Source organism: Chanodichthys erythropterus, chromosome 12, assembly GCF_024489055.1.
Source record: "Chanodichthys erythropterus isolate Z2021 chromosome 12, ASM2448905v1, whole genome shotgun sequence".
In the NCBI taxonomy this organism is placed as follows: domain Eukaryota; kingdom Metazoa; phylum Chordata; class Actinopteri; order Cypriniformes; family Xenocyprididae; genus Chanodichthys; species Chanodichthys erythropterus.
Genome location: NC_090232.1, coordinates 33,082,475 through 33,109,232, shown reverse-complemented (window position 1 = coordinate 33,109,232; position 26,758 = coordinate 33,082,475). Strand labels below are relative to the sequence as shown.

Genomic DNA, 26,758 nt, shown 5'->3' with positions numbered 1-26,758 from the left:
CTATCAACAGTACCTCTTTTATTATACTTTTATGGTTCTTTTGTGTCCTTTATGAATTGTGTAATGCTCATTGTAATTGCATGGACAAGAGTAGGGAAAACTTCTTCAAAATGTATCCTTTTGTGTTCTGTGAAAATTCTGTGGAATGCAGTCAAATTAAGACTATTTTTTGGTGAACCACTTCTACCTTCAATATAAAAATATATTCTTTCTTATATATTATATATTGCTTTCTTATGTTTGGCTATCAGTGCTTCTGTTATAGTAATTTTATTGTTGTCATATTGTCATAAAGAACTATAGCGTTTTTGTACAGCTAAACAATCCAGCAAACCTGCAAGGCTGTATGTTTTCTCCTTCTGAGGACTTGTGTGATTTCTATTGTTTTTCATGCCCTGAAATAATCTGTTATTTTGTCTTAAACCCCACTCTTTTTTTCTTTCCATTTCTTCTTCTCTGGTCATTTTCCCACATCTACCACTTTTTCAGCACACGGGAGAGTCTGGCGTCTAACACCTCAAGCATTGTGGAGAGTAACCGGCGACAGAATCCGGCCCTGAGTCCAGGCCACATGGGTACCACCAGCATCGGCCCCCCATTCAGCTTCCGTGCAATCCCAGAGCCCCCTACCACGCAACCTGAGAAACTGCAGAAATCCCCCAACTGCCTTGCCTCCATCACCAGCGTCTGACATGGGCCCATCTGGGTTGACGTAGGGTCAGGGTGATCTGCAATGTTGGGGTGCCTAAGTGCAGGAGGTTGGGTGACACCCTCCATCAAGCACCTCGACTACATGGGGACTGTTAAACCCACAGGCATGGCTTCCAGAGACTGTTCCCACAGCATCAAAGGTCACTGCAAAAAAAGAGAAAAAGGGAAAAAATGGAAAAGGAAATTTCTCATCATAGGATTTACCTTGACAAGCAATTAATCAGGAAATTCTGCAGTCGGAATCAACCGTTATTTTCAAAATAGGCTTGAAGTAACTGGTAATTTAACAATGTTTTGTTTTCAAGAGTATATTTTGTCAGTCACAGATTAGAGATCATCCAGCCAATGGATTAAGTTTGCACGCATTAAGAAATAGATGCTGATGTGCAGGTCAAAGGTATTAAAGATTTGTGATATTGGTATGCAGTACAAGTTTAAAAAATGAGGCATAAAAGCTCTCATCTAAGCAACATTTAATTCATGATTCATAAAGCTGTATAATATTCCTAAAATAAACTCATTTGTCATGACACTGTTAGCTGCATTGGTGAAACAATAAGAATCATACTCATATGCTTATTAAAACAAGTACATAGACTGAATTAGTGGAAAAAATGATCTCGTTCTGAAATTAAAGGATTATTATTTCTTTTTTTTAGAAAAAGGACTATTGATTTTTTTTTTTTTTTTTTAACCCAAACTTATTGCGCATACAATTACTTTGTATGCAACTTTACACTACGTAATGAATTTACCTGTTTCATTAAAGTTCATATTTAATCTCAGGTCATGAACAGTTAACTCTCCTAAGAAGAGGTAAAGCATAAGTTAGTCTGTTATCATGTTTCTGTGGATCGTTTCACCAGTCTTTGTTTCTTAAGGGAATAAAACCTAAATCTTGGTAGCCAAAAATATAAATTATTTCAATTTAATTTCTGTCTAAGTTTAATTCAGATGTAGAATATTTTTATTGTGTTCATTCCCTTTTGAAATAAAACAGGTGTTTGTTTTGCGCCAGTGTGAATCCGATACCAAGTCTCATGAACCAGGACACTTGTGGATGTCATTGTTGGTTTGGAAACATGCTTGTCTTCTGTGTAGCTTGATGGCTCTGTTTGTTGTCACGAAAGGAGGAAGATGTTGGAAATCGCAATGGCGGGAACACGGGTGTTGTGTCCAAAACATCCAAAACACTCCAAGGAAAGGTCATAAAGTTCTCTTCCTTTGGGCCAGTGGGATTCAGAGACTCGGCCCTTTTGCTGCTCTGATAAAACTTTTATTTTGAAAAATGTTCTTACTTGAGTTGAATCCAGACCACTATGTTGTTTTATTTTCACCTTTTTTGTTTGTTTGTTTGGTTGTTTTCCTTGGGAATTGAGCTGGTTTTGATCATCACTCAAGCCATGTCCCTGGCCTAAATGCAAAATATGGTCAGCAGATGACATGGTTAAAAATTCTGCCACAGCCAACACATGATATGTATATTCACAATATTCTCAACCTTTTCATGATTTCAATAAATGCTTCTTTTAGGTTGGAACAACTGATTCAGTGAAAGTATGTACAAATAATTTGCTCCACTGGTATTTATCATTCCTCTCAAATGTCCGAGATGAACATAGATTACATTAGATTTGGACCTGCCTGTGTTATATACAGTAAGGCTCCGATCCATTAGCAAAGGCCCCTTTTCCAAGATTGAATTAAACATTAAATTACTTGCTTTGAACATTTGGACTATGGCTTTAACTGTTTGGCGTGCCATCTCAATGCACCAGAACCAACGGTCGTGTCCCTTCTGGCAGTGACTCGTGAGATTTGGGAAAAAGAGCAGAGCTCATGTCACATCCATTGGTGCTATTATGTGGTGATCCTCCCTTTGTATCTTTTATTTGCTTCTTTTCCCATACCCTCTGCAGTTTCATTGCTTTATGATAAGTGTTCAGGTGGATATCCTCCTGTGGGACTTCTTGTTAACCACTTTCAGCTCAGTCCCTCTCACTCAACTACTATCCACACGCACACACACACACACACACACACACAGAGACACACCTGCAATCAGCCATGCAAACTACCCTAAACCCCACATACATGCACATAACTAGCTACCTCCACCACCTGTGTAACAACAAGGTAGGGACGTGTACAGATTTGGATTCTTTGCCTGTGGAACACAGCGCTATCAGCCTCTTCTCTGTGAATGTTGACAAGGAGCGGCGGACATTGTAACTAAGAGGACTTATTCTAAAGTAATCAGTATTAAGTGCTGTAGTTTCAACTCAATTTTTCTCAGTTTTTGACAGAAGTGTCTTTTACTTATTTGCAAGTTGTGTATAAATCTGTCTAGCACCACATCTACAAAACATTCCCAATTTTGTTTTCCCTCCGATTTGTGTAAGAAGCCATTTTCAGTTCTCTGCTGCCCCCTTTACATAAATATTTCTTTATCTGCTTCATGATTTCAAGCCCAGTGAGTAACTCTATTCAACTCTAGTTTGTTGGAAATGCATCTAGACGGAAATCAAGGGACTACATTCTATAGTATAAACAAGCACCTCATCAGATACAATATATTAAATTGAATCATGTCGGGTATTTTCCGATCTGAAATGTTTAGCCCAAATCAAAACTTGTTCATCTGCTTTTGGCAATTGGCAATACTGGTTACAATAGTATTGTTTTCAGTTTCCCACCAAGTATTTGAGAGGTCAGTGGTTAGGGTCCAAACAGCCTCTTAGACCCTGTAGTTGGAGGTGGGATGAAGATTGTGGAAAGACAGGAGCCTCATATATTAAATGGTAATTTTATATCATTGCTAGACATCATAGATGTACATCAGAGAGCCACATTAGACAGAGCAAGCAACTCATAACGTCAGCTCTATAAATAGATTCTTTTCTCAAAACAGTTCAACAAAACAACGATTTAAGTCCAGAATTATATTTCAGTTTAGTGAGGAATACACCTCTGCAGAACTTGAATCGCTTTTGAATGGTTTCTGATGGACATTAATACAAATACATGACCTCCCTTACTCGGCAAGGCTTTGTCAGAGGATGCATTTTGGGTATGTGTCACATTTTTGAAATTTTGTTTTAATTTCACACCCCTCCTTCATCTTTTTTTTTTTTTTTCCCTTTTTTTATCACATTAGTTTTTGATAGACAAAAGGGAGTAATGCAGCCAAGACTGCCTTGTAAAAAACATGTTTGCACTGAAATGCCTGGCCTCTGGTTGCTGTTAAGTCCATCCAAGACGGATGCTTTGTTTATATTGTAAAATATTTCATATGAAATAAAAATGACCATGAAATGTCTTCCCTTAACATTATGGATTTTAGAACCACGTCAGACAACATTGTTTCTAAATGGTGACAGTGTACAGTATCATACTGTAAATGAAATCAATCTGCCATGCTTAGTATAACTTCAAAAGAAAACTGAAAGATATGAGGGATCTTTTTGTAATGTCTATAATATTTGAAAAGAAGTCCCTATTTGTGTAGTAATGGTGTTTCATCGTTGTGGTAGTGTATGTGATAAACCCAGTTGGGAGATTGTGTTACTTTTTCAGACAATAAAATAACATGTTTGGTTATATGTTTTAAAATTTCTTGTGTCTTGAAACCTCTGGAATGTCTAAGATTTATAACATTAATTGTTAGTATTTTAGTTTTCTTCTACAATATTATTCTAAGTGTTTGGTTAATATTAACTAAGCAGCACATGATATTTCTGCGTAATCTTTTATACAATTTTTAGAAGAAATCTTTTGGCATGCCAAATGAAGTTGAAAGTTAAACGATTGTGTGAGAAGGGCATAACAAACATTTTTGTGAATTTCAAATATTACACTCTTAGAAAAAAAAGGTTGATGTGGTGTTATAAATGATCTTTATAGAACCATAGGGTTCTTGACACAATAAAGAGCCCTCCAGGTTCTAAGGAGAAATGTCTTAATGATTGTATAATACTTTAACTCAATTTTTTTCTTGTGATAAAGTGTTTATGAGCTGCTTAGTTCATAAATTTTAATTAAATTGTGTGTACAACCCCCTATAATGGTACAAAACCACCAACAGGTTACAGATTGTAGCTTTTGTGACGTCACAAATGCTTAGGCCCCACCCACGACTGCTGACGAATCTGTCCTATTAGCATAGACTCCGCCCTGAGTGAGCTGTACACAGTCCGCCATGTTTATCTCCTTGCCAGAGCATTTAACAGCAGCATTCAAGTAAGAAATTTATTCTTATTAAACCTACTAAGGTATTCAGTGAGTAATTTTCTGTTTTTCTTTTGTTGTTTGATTCATATTAACAGCATTTATAGCAGTAGGTACTGCTTTTATTTTAATACAGATATAATATACATAGAAATCTATATCTAATAAATGTGATTTCTTTACTTGCTGTTTATGCTCACAGACATAACCAGCTGTGTTTATGTGAACTTTGTGGGTTTTTGACATAACCTTTTATTGAGTTGACAGTTTAAGCACAATAACACCTGAAAGAGAACTTGAGTTTACTGTGAGTTTATTATACTCACAGGACGTGCCGTCTGACAGCCAGCTTTCTGTGCGCATGCTTCAGATATGTGCACTCAGAAAACCATATCAGAAGTTTAAGACTGATGTGGCTGTAAAACGCATAATTAAAGCTGCAGTCCGCAACTTTTTTGTGTTAAAAATGTACAAAAATTATATAATAAGAATATACAACATGAATCCATTTTCCAAACTGTGTTTTTGTCTTATCCTGAATCATTATGGTACACTTATAATAAGTGTTTATATTCGGACTATTTCAGACCAGACTGGTAGGACTCGCCGCAGAGTATCACAGTACCTGCGTGACTCGCCATAGACATATACGGAGAAAAGTAGCTCCGGCTAGAATGTTCCTCCGCAAGACGCGTGCAGTTCTGTTTAGGGCCAAAAATCTCGGACAGCAGCTTTAACCCATTTTAGCCCACCGGCAACTATAGTTGCCGCAGTGTATGGTTGTCATTTTCCTTTTGTACGTTTTTTTCTAGATGTTTTCCATGTTTTATTTCTCAATGACATGCAAGAAAACATCTAAATAAAGGATTTCAAGAACAAAAAAAAGGTATTCACTTCTTTCCTGTGACATGAGGCTGTCAACTTCCAACCCCTACTTCCAGGAAGCATAGTGAAGGCAAACCCTCCCAAAGAAAATAAATTTTCATGTAAACATTAGAAATTTTTTGTTGACATATATATATATATATATATATATATATATATATCTACGTAATCATGAGGGTCTCTGGAATCATCCAAACAAAACAAATCTTACAAGAGATCTATAGTTTTTTGTATACTTAGTCAAAAGTCCAAGCGGCAACTATAGTTGCCGGTGGGCAAATGACTTGTAAGTACATATATAATGGGGAAATGGGGTATACTGTGTTTGATGGGTTAAGAAATCAAGGTTATTGGTCTTGTTTAGTGCTTTTTGCTTTCATAATATTTTATATTGTTATATATTATATATTGTTATTTGTTAATTAATTAATTTTTTAATTTTTAATTTTTGTTTTTTGTTTGTTTGTTATATGTGACCCTGGACTACAAAACCATTCATAAGGGTCAATTCTTTGAAATTAAGATTTATACATCATCTGAAAGGTGAATATATATAAGCTTTCCATTGATGTATGGTTTGTTAGGATAGGATATTTGGCCGAGACTCAACTATTTGAAAATCTGTAATCTGAAGGTGCAAAAAAATTAAAATATTGAGATAATTGCCTTAAAGTTGTCCAAATGACGTCCTTAGCAATGTATATCCATTCACAAAAATATTTACAGTAGAAAATTTACAAAATATCTTCACAGAACATGATCTTTACTTTATATCCTAATGATTTTTGCCATAAAAGAAAAAAAAAAAACAATAATTTTGACCCATACAATGTATTGTTGGCTATAGCTACCAATATACCCGTGCAACTTCTGACTGGCTTTGTGGTCCAGGGTCACATATAGATGTATTTTTTTCAAATTAATGATTTGAATTTAACTTTTTTGATTCACAATGCTCTGTTAGAGCAACTTAATGGCTGGACTTTGTTCGGCACTATGTTCCACCACTTAAAGACTAATGGATTTGTTGTTTGATGTGTTTTCATATTCAAGAAATTATAACTTTTTTGAGTTCACATTGAATGTTTCAACGACTTTGATTGATCTGTTGATCTGTTGAAAGCAGTTATTTTGAGTTAGATGCATAAATGTTATCCTCCTATTCAAATTTTACATTGAGTGGTGCATACAAAATATTTGCCCACCGGCAACTATAGTTGCCGCACATTCAAACACGTTTTTTAAGAAAAAAAACAAAAACCTGGGTAAAAAAAATGCAGAACATGTTCACATAGGACACTATTAACAGGACTATATGCATGAAACCATTCAGAAAAATTTGGGCACAAATGGGTTAACTTTCATGATGATGAAGAACTGCAATGTCAGGTGAGCGCAACTGCGATAGATATGATCGATAATCAAAACCAACGAGATGTTTTGTTAGTTTTTGGCAGAGTAGCCAATGCACAAGCTGTAAAGGCTCCGCCCTCTTTTGGAAAGCGGGGTGGGGAGCAGCAGCTCATTTGCATTTAAAGATACATGCACAAAAACAGCATGTTTTTCTTTCCACTCAAAAATGGGCATTTACAACATATAATGAATGATCTGTGTGGGGTATTTTGAGCTGAAACTTCACAGACACATTCTGGAAACACCTGAGACGAAAAGGGGCATAATATCCTTAAAATGATCCCATGATGGGAACCCCTAAAAGATCTGTATATGAAGCACCTGACAGAAATTTTTAAGGTCATATTTTCCTCTAAGAGTGTAAGCAGAGCTTATGCTCTGTCATGTAATTTTATTATATTTATTGCATAATCGTCTTGTTTATGTTATGTTCCATTTCCAATGGTAGATTGTTGTTTTACAGGTTAAGCATAACAAATCATTGAATAGTAATTGAATATGATTAATGAAAAAAAGCTAACATTTAATGCTTCATGGATGAACTTCATGGATCCCTGTAAAACTGAATCAATAATCCATCTGTTTTACTGCATGAGACAGGAAAGCAAAGGCAAGTATCAGTTTCTGTAGGTTGTATCTTGCTACCATCTAGTGGCTAAACAACGTTAAACAATTTAGGCCTATGGAATAGAATGTAGATAACGGTTCAATACACATAGGCTATGGACAATAAAATTGGTCAAATATGCTGGTTTGAATCACACACACATAAACCACTAGATGTGAATATCAACTAGCAAAATCTGATCGACAGAAAACTTTAAAAATGGTCAGATGCAGTGACACACTTGAGATATTTAAAGGTGCAATGTGTAAATTTTAGCAGGATCTACTGACAGAAATGCACTATGATATACATAACTATGTTTTCAGTGGTGTATAAAGACCTTACATAATGAACCGTTATGTTTTTATTACCTTAGAACAGGGATGGGCAACTGGCGGCCCATGGGCCACTCGGATGATCAATTTTAAAATGTTTAAAAAGCAAGTTATGCGTTCAGATTATGATAATACTAAATCAAACCAGGAGAGGTCGCTATTTCCAGCCGGTCCCCATATTAATTACAGCGTAGGATGTGCACGCTAATGTGAAAGTTTCCTAAAAATAGCAAAAATAAACAAAAAATTGACAACAAAAAATCATGTTTTCAGTCAGGATGGTGAACGGATTATCTTTTTACCAAGTTCAAGGGGTCACCCGTTTTTTTTGTTTTTTTTTTGGATATGAAAAAGAGTTTTTTGACCCCTACACCCCTCATCCCTTCAAAGCTTTCACTCCGGAGGGTAAACCCTTTGAAGGGATTTGGGCACAGGGATGAGCCCTTCCGAATGGAATGCAGGGTCAGACGATGACATATTTGTCCTTGGTTGGCCACCGTAGCTTCTTTATGTTACAATTCGCAACCTTAACGCTAGATGCTGCTAAAATTTACACACTGCACCTTTAAAGTCACATGATGGTGAAAAATGTATGGACTTATTTGATGCATAAGTCTATGATTTGATGACCCTATGGTTTATGACCTCGTGCACGTGTAGAACGTTCGTTATTTGACTATAAAGAGCACAGACGACGAGGTTGTGCATTTGTAGGCTACTAGGTTATCAGCAAGTCATTTGTATATGTATATTTTATATTTGTAAATATTTTTATATTTCTATTTTGTGTGTTTGAAATAAAAATGTTAAGAAAACTATTATTTATTTATTTAGGCCATGACAACAATCATGAATTTACATCATTTGTTATTGGCTATAAATGTGCCAATTTAAGCTAAAATTCATTTTCATTTGATTTTCTTGCGTAAGGAAGAAACATTAAGCAAGGATAGTTTATTGGAAGATTTATACTGCAGTTTACCCACCAGAACATATGGTGAACAATAGGCCTATGACAAATATTTCAGGCCCAACGAAATGAAAAATTGAAATTATACTTTTCTGTATGATACTTTTATATGAAACTGAAACCGCCAGTTGGTTATGTAGCATAACATACAGATACCCGATTAGCCTGATATCTTAATGTAATTACGTGTTAAAGTATTGAATGTTTAAATATTTCAGGTAGCCAAAAATAACGTAATGATGTTCAATTGTTCACGTAGGCTATTATTATTAGCATTATTGTTATTATGAATTAATTAATTATCAAGTGAAATAAATTACGATTAGTTTGTTTTATTATGCACTATATAGTAAGCTATACATATTTTAAATTAATATCGTTCATATGTATTTTGCAATTGCACTGATATTTGGGAAAACAGCACTTTTGCTTGTGTGATAATACTGGTTACAGTACTAAGATGTGACTGAATAATGTAAATGAGCAGAATGTAATTAAATCTATGAGCAGTAAAACAACCAATGAAAACATATTGTACTTATAGCTGATCAATGATAATTGAGAATGTGGTTTAGCGCATTTTCATTTCCATAATAAAATAGCCTAAGAATGGTAGCAACATGTCACTGTCTTTGTCACCGAATCATTCATTCAACTGATTCGTTCAAAATTGCAGATTCATTCGAGAAGCCTTCATCCTAATGGTTACTAATATAAAGAAAAATGTATTTAAATACAATATCTGACATATATCGTACATTATACCTTAATATTTACATCTAGTACATTACCCACATATGCAATGTAGATGTCTCTGATGTTTTCTATGCTTATGATACTTGTTAATATAAATATTACTGTTATAACTCCTTTTACCATCGTATATCATCATATATCATTAGTTAAGAATTGTGAATAATACTTCCAATTATGTAAAATATATTATAACTTACTATTTGAGCATGGCAATTGTATTAAATAATTATGATGGCTTAATGGTGTTGATTGTAATAATAATTAGTTAGATTGTGTGTGTTGTGCAAATTTCAAACGTCACCATAATTTTTTCTTATACATTTCATTATTAAACATTTATTTAAAATTGAAGTTATACTGCTTTTTTATTTATTTATAATGATTACTACTGATAATTATGAATAATAATTATAATAACAATATAAAGCAAATGTTAAACATAAATTCCTCATTGCTCTGCAAAAGAAAGAGAAAAAAAATCATGCTGCATGTTCGGTAATTGTTGAATCCTCCAGTCCTCCAGGTGTCGCTGAAGAGACCAACGCTGCTTTTGTCTGTTTAGAGTCGACCCACAAAAAAGAAGCAGCTGTTAGTAGCAAAGTTTAGGTTAAAGTTTTCCGCCGGCCAGTAAACAATACATTTGAACAGATTTACTAACCTTGTATTCCTTGGAAGTGATCTAAGGACCATGGCAGACAGATCTTTGTGTAATTGATGAGGATCAACAGTAATGGACAGTGAGTAAAGGATCCTTCTTTTGTAATTTAGCGCTATTGTTGGTGTTAATAACGGGATGTTCGGCTGTTTAAATATTCAAGAAACCTTCTCAGCAGATTAGCTTGAGAAATTCTGCTACTGAAATAAATGATTTTAAACTTACATTTATTATTGTGATACGTAATTACAAGTGTGATACATGTAACGGGCTTCTCTGTAAAACGCAAGATGAAGATTGTTCGGGTGGATACAAACATTGTGTTGTTAAGAACAAGCGGAAGACAGCGTCAGTCACATGCTCCATAAGGGCAAACATTATGTCACAGTCGGGCATTTATTCCACGTATAAATCTGCCTTATCAAGTGGAGATTTAAAATCTGTAAATGCGACTGATCAGATTCAATCAAACAATGTCTTGCGCTGAAATAAAAACAAGATGAAAAAAGTAAAATACATATTAAAAACAAAGCGTTATCTTCATAACAAATCCGAATATGTCGTATACTTTCTTGTAATAGAAACACTTTCCCTTGCTGCGTTTACTAAAGTTATACAGTTTTGTAGACTAATCACTTTGAAATGGTCTGTACTTTAGAAATGAGGAAGTTGGCATGCTGTGAAGTGATTCAGAGAGAAAGGTCATGTAAAATTCATTAATGTGCATTGTGAAGGAATTTTATAGGGCACTACACTGAAGTATGAGAAATGTAAAGGGCAGAGCGTAGATGATAAGTAACTCAACCATGGTGTTTATCAACTTCACAGTGCTTGCCAGTTAACATCCAGTCAATGTCTGAGGGCCTGTAGCTATGGGGACACAATTCACAATTGATGACGCATTTGTCCTGGAGGGGGAGGAGGAGGAGGAAGGTGTGGTGCCTGGAGAGGATGTGGGGGAATGGAAGGGGAGAGAGAAGGACGGTGGGGGAGAGATGACATTTGGACCTCTCTCTTTTGCCAAAACACAATCCCATCCGTCTGGATCCGCTGGCACTCCCGAACACAGTAATCTGAAATATCAGGTCAGGTGTATGTCATGTTTGTCGCTTTCTCTTTGAGAGTCTTTTATGGGCAGATGTGACTGACTTTATTTTGTGTTCTCCCACAGAACCTGGAAAATGAAGATGCTTTAGGTGGCACTGTGAACTCTTCTTTCAACAACTTCTTCAAAATCAGGTTTGGCAGTTCACTGCACAGTTTTGATGACAATTTTAATTTAAACATTCTAATTAAGAAAGAATATTAACTGGATGTAATAATATGAGCAGAATGGTGCAAAATGAAGGATGGGTTGCACCAATTGGGTTTAATAAGACAGAGTTTAAAGTTAATTCAGAATTTGTTGATTTAGGTTTTATTTTAATTTAAGCTATTTTGCACCCCTAACAAATCATTAATTAAACCCTTCACCTGTGATTAAAACCTTCAGATGCAATTAACAGCAGTTGTCAGAGATTCACCAGTGTGTAATGTACATTTTCTACTGTCATTATTAAATGCTAAATTGTTAAAATATTATATTGAAAGATTTTGAACAAACTGAACAAGCAGAGTAAGAAAATGTTGAAGCAGAACTATACAACTCTCAGACAATAAAACAATATTTATTGTATCAGTTAAGGGAGCAAAAAAATGTTTATTATTTAATCATATTATTTAACTGATTCTTTGAATTGGTACTTCCTCTGAAAACAGGCAGATATATTTTTGGTCTGCTCAATTTTTAATGTCATGAGGCAACAACAGTTTTTATAATTTTTTTTTTAAAGAATTGTTTTTAGAGTTTTATGTATATACAAAATTGTTTAAGGATTAGTTCGCTTTAAAATGAAAATTACCCCAAGAATTACTCACGCTCAAGCCATCCTAGGTGTATATGACTTTCTTCTTTCTGAAGAACACAGTCAGAGATATATTAATAAATATCCTGACGCATCTGAGCTTTATAATGGCAGTGAACAGGGGTCACGAGTATGAGCTGAAGAAAGTGCCTCCTTCCACATCCATCCATCATAAACGTACTTCACACGGCTCCAGGGGGTTAATAAAGGCCTTCTGAAGCAAAGCGATGCATTTGTTTAAAAAAAAAAAAAATCCATATTTAACAAATTATAAATTAAAATATCTAGCTTCTGCCAGACAGCCTTCCATATTCAACTTATGAAGAAAGTGTAAAACTCTTGCAGTTCAAAACTACGTCCTATGCCTTCCTTATTCAATATATGGAAAAAGCGTAACTGACGTGAGTTGAATACGGAAGGCGGTCTGGTGGAAGCAAGTTATTTTACTTTATAACTTGTTAAATATGGATATTTTTCTTACACAAATGCATCACTTCGCTTCAGAAGGCCTTTATTAACCTCCTGGAGCCGTGTGGAGTACGTTTATGGTGGATGGAGGCACTTATTTGAGCTTCATACTTGTTGGTCCTGTTCACTGCCAGTATAAAGCTTGGACACGTCAGGATATTTATTAATATAACTCTGATTGTGTTCATCAGAAAGAAGAGAGTGAGTAAAGCTTGGGGTAATTATCATTTTAAAGTGAACTAATCCTTTAATCTTTTTTTTCTTCTCTAAGTTGTATTTTATTTTAATTGTATTGCATCATTTGTATCTATTGAACATTGAATCTGCATGTGCCTTGAAATAGCATGTGAAGCTGAAATGGCAATACATTTGATATTATTTATTATTTAATATATTATTGATATTATTACTACTGAAAACGTGCGATCAACGCACTATTTTACTTCAACATTTTTTCCCCAATTTTAGAAATTTAAAAGGCGAATTTAACCCAGTTAATAATGGGTACATATGAAAGTTTACGTATCTGCACTTATACATTCAAATTGTCATTCACTGTAAATGAAATGGCAGATTTTAAATGGCAATTGTACATACACTGTGATGTCATTGCCAAACAACATTTTGTTTTTACCTCTAAGGTAATGTTACATTTTTTACTTAATTTTCCACATTTTTCATCTGAGAACAAGAAGTGACCAACTGAAAAACAAACAAAATGACAAACTAAAACAAAATGTGTTGCTTTGATTTATGTGATTTATTACAAGTGCTAGTACTTGAAAAAGCGAGATGTCAAGCCCAGTGTCTGTCTGTGTTCCAGTGATCCTGCTACTCTGTCCTACTGCAGCTCTCAGTGGTCTTTCAGCACACTCAGCTCAGTCACACAGCTGTCTGCTCACTGCTGCGGGTAACACACACATTACTGTATAACCTCTATTTATATATTTCTCTATGAGATATTAAGCTGATAATAACTACATTTACATTTACATTTATGCATTTGGCAGACGCTTTTATCCAAAGCGACTTACATTGCATTATACTATACATTTGTATCTGAGTATGTGCAATCCCTGGGATCGAACCCATGACCTTGGCATTGCTAGTGCCATGCTCTAACCACTGAGCTACAGGAAAGCAGTATAACTAAAATAAACTAAAATCTTTTTCTTTCCTCAACCTTTCTTGTGTGTGTATTGCTCCCAGGTGGACGTCACACCCACTAGTGAAGAAGAACAGACGAGTCGTTCTCGCATCGTTCCTCCTCTTAATCACTGGAGTTGGTGAGACTTTTATACCTTTTGTGATGTTCTTTGATCATAATAAGTACTACAGATATCAATGGGAACTGTTGTTTCTGTCTGACTTGTAAAGTGCTGTTAGTGTTTATCTTGCTGTCAACTCTGATCTTGAGCACAGATGGTACATTCAGATGCGATCGTCAGCTGCTTAGTAAATGTGTTATCTCTTCTCCTTCCTTATCTTCCCTCTCCCTGTGCCTCCTTCCTGTCAGCTTTGATCTTTACAGGCATTGTCATACAGTTAAACCCTCACGCAGGTAAGATCTGTCATGTTGGCATTGGTTGTTAATACAGATGAGACACAGGCAGGGTTGCTTTACCTCACAAACTTCTTCTGCTAATTATAAGTGCATCATATTAGTTAATGAAAAAAAGTGTTCTTCATGTCTTAAAAACAAAGACAACACCACCCTCAAGGCATCTAACTGGTTTCATGCCAGTTTTGGCCAGTAAATTATGTAACGCATGTATTGATGCCTCTTTTCAGGTGTTTCAAGTGCAATTTTCTTTGTTCCTGGATTTCTTCTCTTCATTCCTGGTGGTAAGATCTAAGTGTATTCTCAGTACAAGCTTTTATATTATATAACTGTGAATGTATATAATTTTTATATATATATTATATAATTGTTTGCCATTGCGAATATCAGTAATGGAATTTGGACCTTAGATAATATATTATAGTTTTATGAATTGTTAAGTTATCTTTGTAATGCAGTCAAGAAATGTGTATACAAAGGAAGAAACTGACTTTAAAGAGGACCTATTATGCCCTTTTGTTTTTGGGGTCTACTAGAATATATTTTCATCCTTGAATGTAAAAACCCCATTATTTTTCATATATTTTATATAGCTGCAGCACCTCTCTTCCTAGTCTGTCAGTAACGCTCTGGGGTGCGTTTCCCAAAGCAAACTATGGTCGTAAGTTCCGTCGTTACCAATAGAGTTCAATGGGACTTACGACCATAGTTCACCAACAATGCTTTCGGGAAACGCACTCCTGATAAGTTCTGGTCTCTATGAAGCCCCTCCTACAATGTGCTCTGATTGGTCAGCTTGGCCAGCATGCTGTGATTGGTCAACTTCTTCCAGCATGTTCATACCCCTTACCATAAACACAAGTTTCAACGCACTAACCAGGTCTTTATTTTGCCTATGCCTTGGGTGGGAATTATTTAAATGAGTAATATTGTGATGTGTACATTCCCAAAACTTAAGACTACAATGGAGGTGTTTCAGGGAGTTCAGAAACAGAGCTTACTGATTTAGAGAATAACTTCCTTTGGAGTGGACTTTGTGCTTAGTAACTTTGCAGACCTTTTTAATGCTCAAACAACAATGCATCTGAAATGCAAAAAATGCTCTTTTCACGATTGGATAGCTATCCGATTAAAGAAAACACATGAATTGATAAACTGAGTTTCATCAGTCATTTCAATATGTGTGTGGAATGTTTAATAGGACTCAATATACTTGGTTAAATATCTCAGAATTGTATAGAATTAACTATTTACAGCGGAACAAGCTTTAAGCTGTCAGTCAGTAACTTGTGTGCGTGATGTGCAGTGGTCTCGCTAATGGTTTGTCAGAGCTCTGAGCTTTTACTGACTTGTGCAGTTTAATTCTCAAACTTTAATAGTATTTATAACTCCAAACTTAAAACAAGCTGTGTTACTATAAGGAATGATTACCTCAAAATGTAGATCTGTATGCAGGTACGAGGTACTTTATCTGAATGAAATACATTATACACCCAGGGCCTAAAACAAACTTTTTGCCACACCTGCCAATGGTCGGTGACTTAAAGGTGCCATCAAATGTTTTTTTACAAGATGTAATATAAGTCTAAGGTGTCCCCAGAATGTGTCTGTGAAGTTTCAGCTCAAAATACCCCATAGAACTGCCTATTTTGGGGCATAATTAGAAATGCACCGATTCAGGTTGCTGTCCCTTTAAATCGCACGCTCTCCGCCCCCGGAGCTCGCGCTTGCCTTAAACAGTGCATAAACAAAGTTTACACAGCTAATATAACCCTCAAAATGGATCTTCACAAGATGTTTGTCATGCATGCTGCATGCATGCATTGGATTTTGTGACTATTGTATTTATTTGGATGTTTATATTTGATTCTGAATGAATTTGAGGCTGTGATCCGTGGCTAAAGCTAACATTACACACTGTTGGAGAGATTTATAAAGAATGAAGTTGTTTATGAATTATACAGACTGCAAGTGTTTAAAAATGAAAATAACGATGGCTCTTGTCTCCGTGAATACAATAAGAAACGATGGTAACTTTAACCACATTTAACAGTACATTAGCAACATGCTAACGAAACATTTAGAAAGACAATTTACAAATATCACTAAAAATATCATGGATCATGTCAGTTATTATCGCTCCATCTGCCATTTTTGGCTATTGTTCTTGCTTGCTTACCTAGTCTGATGATTCAGCTGTGCACAGATCAAGATGTTAATACTGGCTGCCCTTGTGTAAAGCCTCGATCATGAGCTGGCACATGCAAATATTGGGGGCGTACATATTAATGATATTAATGAAGTGTTATATTGAGATTCGCCTGTTTTTCGGAGGTCTTTTAAACAAATGAGATTTATATAAGAAGGAGGAAACAATGGAGTTTGAGACTCACTGTATGTCATTTCCATGTACTGAACTCTTGTTATTTAACTATGCCAAGATAAATTAAATTTTTAATTCTAGGGCACCTTTAAGAAAATTTACCGGCCATAAATATTTTTTGCCATTAAACTGTTTTTGAAAAGAAAAACAAAGCAGTCATGACAAATTTGAGATACCAGTGAAATCATATACACTGTATCATATACTTGGCAACGCCGATTTTTACACTCATTTGGCGCTTGGTGATTTTAATTTTAGGCCCTGCATACACCTTTCTCGCTCCCTGCACTAAAGAAAACTGACAATGTAAAGAAGCATAATAGGTCCTCTTTAAAATAGACAGCATTGACAAGACAAATGCTAGAGAAAAACAAGAAAACTGTTGCTTTTGCTTTTTTTCTTTCAGTGTATCATGTGATCTATATAAGCTGTGCAGTTCGGGGACGAAGAGGATTCAAGTTCTTTTATTTGCCGTACTTTGAGAAGTAAACTGTTTCTCTTCACATTATCCAGACGGTGGTCTGGATTGCCTATCATTTCACACCCCCCCCCCCAAAAAAAAATGAAGTGAGGGGATGACCTATTTTTACAACCTCAGTTACTAGTGGTTTTCTAAACAATTTCTTAATTTTTGTAAAAGCCAGTCTGTATACAGGTCTAAGTATAACTTCTACAGAAAAAAAAATGCATCAGCAAAGCTTTAACTGTGATTTAGAATGTCACGCACAACAATATACAGTCTTACTTCATAAGAAGACAGACTGTATTAAAACATCCAAGTTCATAGAATTTGCCTTCAATTGAAACATTTTATATTCGCTTTGCTCCAGTGTTGTTATATGTCCTTAGTTCAGTAAAACCTACTTGGATTTCAGCAAGGAGCATTATACTAAGCTTGTTATAGTACACTATAATAAGCTTATGTACAAAGTTTTGTTATAAATGGAGCACCATTAATAACATTAAATGCACACCACTAGCCTTGTACAGTAAAAAAAAATGAAATCATAGACAAAATGAATGAAAATCTCAGTCTAAGAAAACCAGTCTGAATTGTAAATCATTTTCACTTATCTTCTGTCTATTGTAAAATTAAGCAAGATACAGCAACCAAAGTGATTTGCTTTTCTACTGCACATTCATCTTTTTAACTAGTACCACTACTAACACTTTGAACCACTGTTTTTAGTGTACATCATACAAATGAGTGTTGAAGAGATTTTGTATTGTTTAATGTTTTTTAATCATCAAGACACTACAATAAAAACTGTTTTTATATTTGCTTTTAAATCTCAGTGCTGTATTTCTTCATAATGCTCATCGACTGTTGTATAAAAATAGTTTATACAAGAAACCTTTGCAAAATCTCAATTACACTGAAACAGGATTCTGTCAGAACACAAAGGAAAACAGTTTGACAAGTTAATGCACAACTCTTAATCAGTTGAGTGTCTCTATTCAAGTATTTGTAGTCCCACGTACATGTGAGAGAGGATCCTCAAGTAAAACTAAAAAAATGATGCCAGGCAGTTCAATAATGCTGTTATTAAATTGACAAACATGCCAAATTCATAAAAAAAAAAAAAAAATCATTCAAACATTTCTTTCAAAAACTATCAATATTGTGCTACACACTGTAGAAAAACATACATGCAACTCTCCAGTAACGGTTCTATTTCATTCATGATTGTTTTGTTACATCTACTGTCAACGTGTATGAAATGTTACTCAAATATTAAATTAATACTATGCATATTCTGCGTTCTACAAATAGTTATGCTCCCAAAGCTGCATTATTACTAGCTTAGACTGACGACATCTGTGATCAAAAGTCGCATCTGTGACTGTGAGGTAGTGCTACAACTTACATTATACAATTATGAGAATGAGGTAGTGTCTTGCAGAAAGTTTCAGAAATATAATCTAGTATAATGGATTCAGATAGCTTAAAACTGTTTGGTTTTAAAAGCTGAACATCAACACAAGTCTAACACACCTGAGAGCACTTGATTAATATTGAATCATGGGTTGTAAGTTTATCAGCTGAACAGCAGCAGGTTGTACATTTCAGCTGTCTTCATTGTAGTGTTTTGTGTTTTGTAACAGTGAGGTCCACAGCTTTAGCCATCACACTTGGCTGAGAAGTTGGGCTGCTGGTGAGATCTGTTTTGGGGGCAGGGCTTGAGGGTCGCACGTCTGTGACATTTTGGAAATTAAACGGGCAGGGAAACCATGGAGGAGTGTTATAAGCAATTAGGGGCGAGTCCTCTCTGCAGCTGGTCACTCTGAAATTTGTTTTCGCTGATGTGAAAAATATGTTTGGTGAGGTTGATGGTGGGATTCTTAACACAGAACTAAATGATGATCTTTGTGAAGCTTTTATGGACAGGTCCTGAGGAAGCTGCAAGGGAAAATTAACACTCTTAGCACAAAACAAACACAAATAGGCTTGATGACAACATGAATGTTTCTATTGTTGTATGTCTATGTACACTACAGTTGAAAATTTGGGGTATGATTTTTTTTTTTTTTTTAAGTTTTTGAATTAAGTCTCTTAAGCTGCTTTGGTTGCAAAGTAAGAATGAAATGTAACTTTGCCAACAGTTTGAAGTTGAACCATCTAAAGACCTTTTTATTGCCTGTCAGTGTGTTAATCTAAGGGCCCTATGATTTCAGCAATGCTGACAGAATCATGGAATCCAATCATACAAATGGAATTTATGTATAACAGAAAATTACATAATTTGGCAAGATTCAAAAGTAGGGCTGTACACCTAATCAAATTGTGATTTGAACTTAGTATCTGTGAATATAACTTGATAAAAGACTGCTACTTAAAATGAAGACTGGTTGTGTCTGCATTATTTAAGGAATATCAATTTTTTGTCCATGTTTTATTTTAAACAGAATCTGAATCTCTGATGTGCAGCATTATGTCAAAAAAAGAAAAGAATTGGTAAAATTTAATTTGTCATTTTAAATGGTTAAAGGTGCTAAAGAGGATGTTTTGTTTTATACATTTTTGCAATATTACTTGAAACTGTCTTTACTAACTGATAAAAGATTATTAGGTGCACTGTAAGTAATACTAATATACATCATCTGTGCACGAGGTAGGGCCTTAAAAACATCAGCCAATCGTTTACGCGATTATCGCGTAAACGATTGGCCCTCTGGCTTGTCAATCACTGCCGTAACTTTCCACACTTCACAGGCGCCGCATGCAATGTTTGTGTCAGGAAACAGGAGTAACAACTGCAGATTATGAGTTACCTGCGGTGAGTCCGACATAATGAATCCAAAAAAACACGACACAGCGAATGCCGGTGGTAAAGACTTGTGTTCCAATACTCGTGCACGAGTTTTGGGAGGCGTTCCTTTGAAATGAGCTGTGAAGGAGGGGGGTTGTTCTTACGCATGCGCTCATTTCAAAAACGCACTAACAGTCTTTGGATTCTCAGTAGACGGAAAAATCCTCTCTATCACCTTTAAAGTTTGCAATCATTTTATTATCACCATTTTTGATTACTTTTTAATAACGTTTAAGAAATCCTTCACTTTGTGCGTGAACACGCATTGGAAATTAATATTTTGTAAATAAAGTGGTCAATGTTTTTTGGTGCAAAACAAAGATTTCAAAGATGAAAAAGATCTTATTTGTGTTCTGAAGATGAACAAAAAATCTTACGGGTTTGGAACGACATGAGGGTGAGTAATTAATGACCGAATTTTAATTTTTTGGGTGAAATAACCCTTTAAATGTCTTTACTGTCACTTTTGATGAAGTTAATGCATCCTTGCTGAATAAGAAAAAAAGTAGTACTGATCCCAAACCTTTGAATGGCAGTGTTTTTGCTTAATTGGCTGTTACAAAAAACACAATTTCTTAAGATCCAAGTGTCTAAATTGTATTTTGAAATATAAAATGTTGTATTTAAAAATATACATACCTGTACTAAGTCTTCGTCGCTGCATGTGCCCTCTGTGTCACTCTCTGTATAGTACAAAACAAAATCCACCATAATGATGTCAGTAACATGTGAGAAGTAATTTATGACTCCTGTGGTGAATACAACACAGTAGACAGTAGAGATAAAGGCAAGAAAGAACATTACCACTGTAGGATGAAACATGGGAGTCCTGGAGAGGCAGAGACACTTCAGTGTGTTGATCCTCAGGTTCTTCATTCTCTGTTGCCACCTCAACAACTGCACATACATCAGGAAGTTCAGATATAGCCATATCCTTCTCAGATGACATGGTCTCAGAGGAGCTCTCCTGATCTGTGTTGATGAGTAAGCAAGTATAAAACAATGAATCTACTGTTGAAGGCAAAGACATTTTTTGGTGGTCAGAAATCATACTGAGACCAGTTGAAAAAACTGGTTATTTACCAGCAAATAGCACAGTACTGTCCGGTGTAGTTTCCATCATAATCTCCGCTTCACGCCGTCCTTTTAGCATTTTAATTTTTCTGGGAGTGCTAGCTTTCCGTTTCTGAAAACCCTTTTAAAGAATTGAGGACAGGTGTGAGATGATTTGCAATATTTCGATTATTTAGAAGTATGCACTGTTGTTTAAGTGTACAGTCATGTGTTCCTACTTTTGATCTTTGCTCCAGGTCCATCTTTTTCTTTCCTGAAAAAGATGACAATATGCATTTAGAGGATCTTAAACATCAAAGGAAGTATTTATTTACCAAAATAAAATTATGTAATTCTACATTAAGGATAAGTGTAGAAGTATAAAATACATGGTGGAATTTATAGTATCATGTTAAAGGGTTAGTTCACCCAAAAATTCTGTCATTAATTACTCACCCTCATGTCATTCCACAACCGTAAGACATCTGTTCATCTTCATTGCAGAACACAAAGTAAGATATTTTTGATGAAATATGAGAGCTCTCTGACCCCTCCATAGACAGCAATTTGAATACCACTGTCAAGGCCCAGAAAGGTAAAAAAAGACATCATTAAAACAGTCGAAGTGACTGCAGTGGTTCAACATTAAATTTTATGAAGTGACGAGAATACTTTTTGTGCGCAAAAAAAAAAAAAAACCTTTATTCAACAATCTCTTCTCTCCCCTGTCAGTCTCCTACGCAGTTGACATTAGTAAACACCGTTCAGTGCTTCCGGGTTCTACGTCCGAACGCTGGCTCAGTATTGCCCGAGGCTGTAAATGTGAGCACCACGATGCATGTGTGTGATGCTGACGCAGGAGCCGGCCAATAACGAGCCAGCATTCTGACGTAGAACACGGAAGCGCTGAACTGCGTTCACTACGCCAACTGCATATGACAATAGTTCCAATTGTTAAATAAAGTTGTTATTTTTGTTTTGCTTTTGCGCACAAAAAGTATTCTTGTCCCTTCATAACATTAAGGTTGAACCACTGTAGTCACATTGACTATTTTAACGATGTCTTTACTACCTTTCTGGACCTCAAAAGGTACAATGACGTTGCTGCCTATGTGTGCTCCAGAATCCTCTTGGATTTCATCAAAAATATCTTAATTTGTGTTCCGAAGATAAATGAAGGTCTTACGGGTTTGGAAGGACATAAGAGTGAGTAATCAATGACAGAAATTTCATTTTTTGGGTGAACTAACCCTTTAAGTTAATGAACAAACATACCTTTTTTAACTGCTTTTTCGGATGGGGAAAGCATCCTGTACATTCTGAAGGCATTGCTTCCTCTCTTCATGCTTTGATCTTTCACTTCCTCAATATCTGGTAGAGAATTCATAGCGCAGCGAAAATTTGCCTTCCATGTCTTAGGATCTGGTTTGTCAACGCCTGGACGGTACTTTCCTGTATAAGAAATAATTTGGTAATAACTGAATCAAAATCTATAACAAAATGGAGTCACAAACTGGTAGATCCAGCACAACGATCATCCCAGCAGAAATACATTAAAAGATGTAAACAAATGCAGAATCAACTCAAATGCAAAGTGGACAAATTAGTCAGCCTCATTCTTTATACAAGAGACAATGGGCAACAGCTCTGTCAACAGTTACCTGTGTGAATAGCCCAGTTCTTAAATAAGGGTGCATCCTTTTCCAAATCCCATCCATGTCTGGCTGCATGCATCCATGGTATCTGAAATATCCTTTTTTCCTGTTATTGGAAACATTTTAATAGTTTACTATATGTTCACAATGTCAGTCCAAATCCGATTATTTGTGTATCCGATTTGGAATCTGATCTAAATGACTGACTGTCCACACTGTGTGTCGCAACTGTTCAGATCTGATTTGTGTGTCTCTGGCTCTCTTTCATTTTCTGGAATATCTGCATTGGTTTCCATGTCATTGATGTTGCATTAGTATGCATTGAAACTGATTTGTAAAAAATAGATTTCATCTGATTTTTTTGCTGTTCACACTTGCTAAATATGACTGGATTCCAATCAGATCAGATATGCGCAAAAATCGGATTTAGACGGACAGTCTGAATAAGGCTTTACTCAATCCATGTACAACTTAGTTAACATGTCAAGCATGCTCGAAATTACAACGTATTGTAATTTGGCAACGTATTGACAAAGACACAAAGTGCCACACGAGTCACATGTTCAAACTTAAAGGGTTAGTTCACCCAAAAATGAAAATAATGCCATTAATTATTCACCCTCATGTCGTTCTACACCCTTAAGGTATTTGTTCATGTCGGAACACAAATTAAGATATTTTTGATTAAATCAGATGGCTCAGTGAGGCCTGGATAGACAGTAATGGTACTTCCTCTCTCAAGATCCATAAAAGTACTAAAACATATTTAAAACATGTGAGTTCAGTGGTTCTACCTTAATATTATAAAGTGACAAGAATATTTTTTGTGCGCTAAAAATTAAATAACGACTTTTTAACAATATCTAGTGATAGCCAATTTCAAAACACTCTGGAGCGTTATGGATCTTTTGAGTCAAATTAGTGATTCGGATCGCGTGTCAAACCGCCATACTGCTGAAATCACGTGACTCTGGTGCTCCGATCCACTGATTTGATTCATAAAGCTCCAAAGCTTCATGAAGCAGTGTTTTGAAATCGGCCATCATTAGATATTGTTAAAAAGTCGTTATTTCGTTTTGTTTTGTGCACAAAAAATATTCTCATTACTTTATTATATTAAGGTAGAACCACTGAACTCACATTAACTGATTTAAATATGTTTTTAGTGCCTTTATGGATCTTGAGAGAGGAAGTACCATTGCAGTCTATGCAGGCCTCGCTGAGCCATCTGATTTAATAAAAAATATCTTCATTTGGGTTCTGAGATGAAAGAATGCCTTACGGTTGTGGAACGGCATGAGGGTGAGTAATTAATGACATTATTTTCATTTTTGGGTGAACTAACCCTTTAAGTCTCTTCTTAAACTGAATAGAACAGATTTCCACCCTCACCTCACTGACCCAGTGAAGACCTTGAATTTCCCCACTGCTAATCTGTTGCTCCAACCAGGGGCGCATTCTCATTCTGTCCACTGGCATCTTGATGCTGAAAAAAACAAAAAATAAGAAGAATCGAATAGAATTAAGACTTGAATGTACCGGACATCCTGTCTCACCTAAAAAATAATAATCATTATGTGTGGAAAGAAACAAGCAATCAAACAAAAACATTAAGAGCCTGATGAAATGAAAACAATATCTGTTAAAGAGAAGGAAATTAATATTTTCAATAGAAAAAAAAAAAAATGTTAAAGGGATCGTTCACACAAAACTGAAATTCTGTCATCATTTACTACTCACTCTCTAGTTGTTCCAAACCTGAATGAGTTTATTTCTTCAGATGAACTCAAAAGAAGATATTTTGAAGAATACAGCTGATTGACTGCCCTACAATTTTTTCCATACTATGTTAGTGATTGGCTACCTTCAACTGTTTGGTTACCAGCATTCTTTAAAATAGCTTATTTTGTGTTCACCAGAAGACAAGAAAAATCATCCAGGTTTGGAACAACTTGAGGGTGAGTAAATGATGATGGCTTTTTTTTTTTTTTTCCTCTGGGTGAACTCTCTATTTAAAGGATTAGTTCACTTTCAAATTAAAATTTCCTGATCATTTACTCACCCCCATGTCATCCAAGATGTTCATGTCTTTCTTTCTTCAGTCGAAAAAGAAATTAAGGTTTTTGATGAAAACATTCCAGGATTTTTATCCATATAGTGGACTTCAATGGAGCCCAAACGGTTGAAGGTCAAAATTACAGTTTCATTGCAGCTTCAAAGTGTTCTACACGATCCCAGACGAGAAATAAGAGTCTTATCTAGAGAAACCATCGCTCATTTTCTAAAAAAAAAAAAAAAAAAAAAAGTAAAATTATATACATTTAAATGCTCATCTTAAACTAGCTCTCTTCTTCTTCTCTATTTGAATTCCGGCATTGTAGACACTGCTAAGTGTATTACTGCCCTCCACAGGTTAAAGTTTGAACTAATTGTTATATACTTGCACTAGCATGTTGTATATGACAATTTAGTTCAAACTTTGACCTGTGGAGGGCAGTAATACACTTAGCAGCATCTACACTGCTGGAATTCAAATAGAGAAGAAGAAGAGAGCAAGTTCAAGATGAGCATTTATGGTTAAAACGTATATAATTTTCTTTTCTTTTCTTTTTTTCTTTTTTTTTAGAAAATGAGCGATGGTTTCTCTAGATAAGATCCTTATTCCTCGTCTGGGATTGTGTAGAACGCTTTGAAGCTGCACTGAAACTGTAATTTTGACCAACCGTTTGGGGTCCATTGAAGTCCAATATATGGACAATAATCCTGGAATGTTTTCATCAAAAACCTGAATTTCTTTTCGACTGAAGAGAGAAAGACATGAACATCTTGGATGACATGGGGGTGAGTAAATGATCAGGAAATTTTCATTTGAAAGTGAACTCTCTCTTTAAGTGAAGTTAGACTTCCCACAGCACTCTGAAATACAAAATTCTGTCCAACTGAAAAGGTTCCAAATGCTTAAATAATATAAAATACTTTATATCTGTGTATTCTACGCAAATAAGGAATTCTGATAATTATTATTAATTCATCATAGTAATCAACTTTGCACAAATAAATTAAATAAATCACAGTACTGTATCTCACAAGGGAGTATCCCGCAGGACTAAAACGCTTCACACTTCAACCCTCCCAATGTTCAAATCAAATCCACGCTCTTATAACGATGATTCATTCTGCTGCGACAATACACGACGTGCTCCATCTTTAAATGGCTTACCTTTCACAAATCCTATACAAGACCAATCATTTATTATTCAGAATATGTAAAAGACAAAGAATCGTTTACAAATAAACAATACAAGATAATGCCAGAGTCAAATAAAAACAAAATGTGAAATATTTGTACGTTTACTAATGTAAGCATGTTGTTCCCAGCACAGACAGGGAATATTGTAGAATCCATCTATTTATAAACAGACTTTTAAATCCATAGTTCTTCTTTTAAGGCATGTATTTACCTGGACGAGAGGCAATCGGTAAGACTCCTAGATCCCTCGATGAGATGTGTTATAAAATCTTACCCCAGAACTACGCAGAAAACATCAGCATGTTTCGTTTTAGATTTTCTTTCTTCATCTTATGAGGAGCGCCGTAGTGCTTTTTGAATCGACACGTGAATTCTTCTTCCAGAAATCGAGCCTTTCGCGTTCGATAGAATGACGCAAAACGTCACCAAGAACCAGACCGCGGAAGTGAAACAACGAAGCGTTTCATTGGTCGTTCTGATGTTTGAAACTACGGTTTCTTTCACTTTCACTTCCGCTTCCTAACACCACCTGCTGGAGATTGATGTTACTACCTACCAGTAGATCGCACTGCACTGGTTGAGGACGTGTGTGCAGTTGCATTATAACAATGGCT

General features: G+C 35.5%; 3 protein-coding genes across 6 annotated transcripts in view; 2 read left to right on the top strand and 1 right to left on the bottom strand.

Moving 5' to 3' along the window:
* The window catches only part of stox2a (storkhead box 2a), a 52,325-nt gene extending 48,075 nt beyond the window's left edge, over positions 1-4,250 (top strand). For both annotated transcript variants that reach the window (XM_067404630.1, XM_067404631.1), the window contains exon 4: positions 490-4,250. In XM_067404630.1, coding sequence (XP_067260731.1) covers positions 490-691 — 202 coding nt within the window. In that variant the 3' untranslated portion in view covers positions 692-4,250. The remainder of the gene's footprint in view (positions 1-489) is intronic.
* Positions 4,251-10,450: 6,200 nt separating this feature from the next.
* Positions 10,451-18,145, top strand: tmem134 (transmembrane protein 134). The gene is made up of 8 exons (XM_067403855.1): positions 10,451-10,641; positions 11,388-11,644; positions 11,731-11,798; positions 13,755-13,841; positions 14,141-14,217; positions 14,448-14,492; positions 14,723-14,776; positions 17,282-18,145. Exons 2-8 carry the CDS (start codon positions 11,432-11,434, stop codon positions 17,362-17,364), a joined length of 627 nt encoding a protein of 208 aa, XP_067259956.1. The 5' UTR covers positions 10,451-10,641; positions 11,388-11,431; the 3' UTR covers positions 17,365-18,145.
* Positions 18,146-18,335: 190 nt separating this feature from the next.
* On the bottom strand, positions 18,336-26,596 carry irf2a (interferon regulatory factor 2a). 3 transcript variants are annotated; one of them, XM_067403854.1, is made up of 9 exons: positions 26,356-26,596; positions 24,287-24,380; positions 22,901-23,000; positions 22,515-22,691; positions 21,479-21,513; positions 21,270-21,381; positions 20,991-21,158; positions 20,826-20,869; positions 18,336-19,276 (listed from the first exon to the last, which is right to left on the bottom strand). In XM_067403854.1, the coding sequence occupies exons 2-9, from the start codon at positions 24,371-24,373 to the stop codon at positions 18,953-18,955; spliced, it is 1,047 nt and encodes a 348-aa protein (XP_067259955.1). In that variant the 5' UTR covers positions 24,374-24,380; positions 26,356-26,596; the 3' UTR covers positions 18,336-18,952. The 3 variants fall into 3 exon arrangements, with proteins under 3 accessions (XP_067259955.1, XP_067259954.1, XP_067259953.1); XM_067403853.1 differs by lacking the exon at positions 26,356-26,596 and adding an exon at positions 24,957-25,067; XM_067403852.1 differs by lacking the exon at positions 26,356-26,596 and having other exon boundaries at positions 24,287-24,894.
* Between the last annotated feature and the right edge of the window lie 162 nt (positions 26,597-26,758).

Excerpts from the sequence above, each read along its gene's own strand:
- tmem134 (XM_067403855.1), top strand. The coding sequence starts at position 11,432 with ATGGGGACACAATTCACAATTGATGACGCATTTGTCCTGGAGGGGGAG. Across the intron at positions 11,645-11,730 it reads ACAGTAATCTGAAATATCAG|AACCTGGAAAATGAAGATGC; the intron begins GTCAGGTGTATG and ends GTTCTCCCACAG. Across the intron at positions 14,218-14,447 it reads CCTCTTAATCACTGGAGTTG|CTTTGATCTTTACAGGCATT; the intron begins GTGAGACTTTTA and ends CCTTCCTGTCAG.
- irf2a (XM_067403852.1), bottom strand. The coding sequence starts at position 24,505 with ATGTTTTTGTTTGATTGCTTGTTTCTTTCCACACATAATGATTATTAT. Across the intron at positions 21,382-21,478 it reads ACCTGGAGCAAAGATCAAAA|GGTTTTCAGAAACGGAAAGC; the intron begins GTAGGAACACAT and ends ATTCTTTAAAAG. Across the intron at positions 21,159-21,269 it reads CAGTACTGTGCTATTTGCTG|ATCAGGAGAGCTCCTCTGAG; the intron begins GTAAATAACCAG and ends TCATCAACACAG.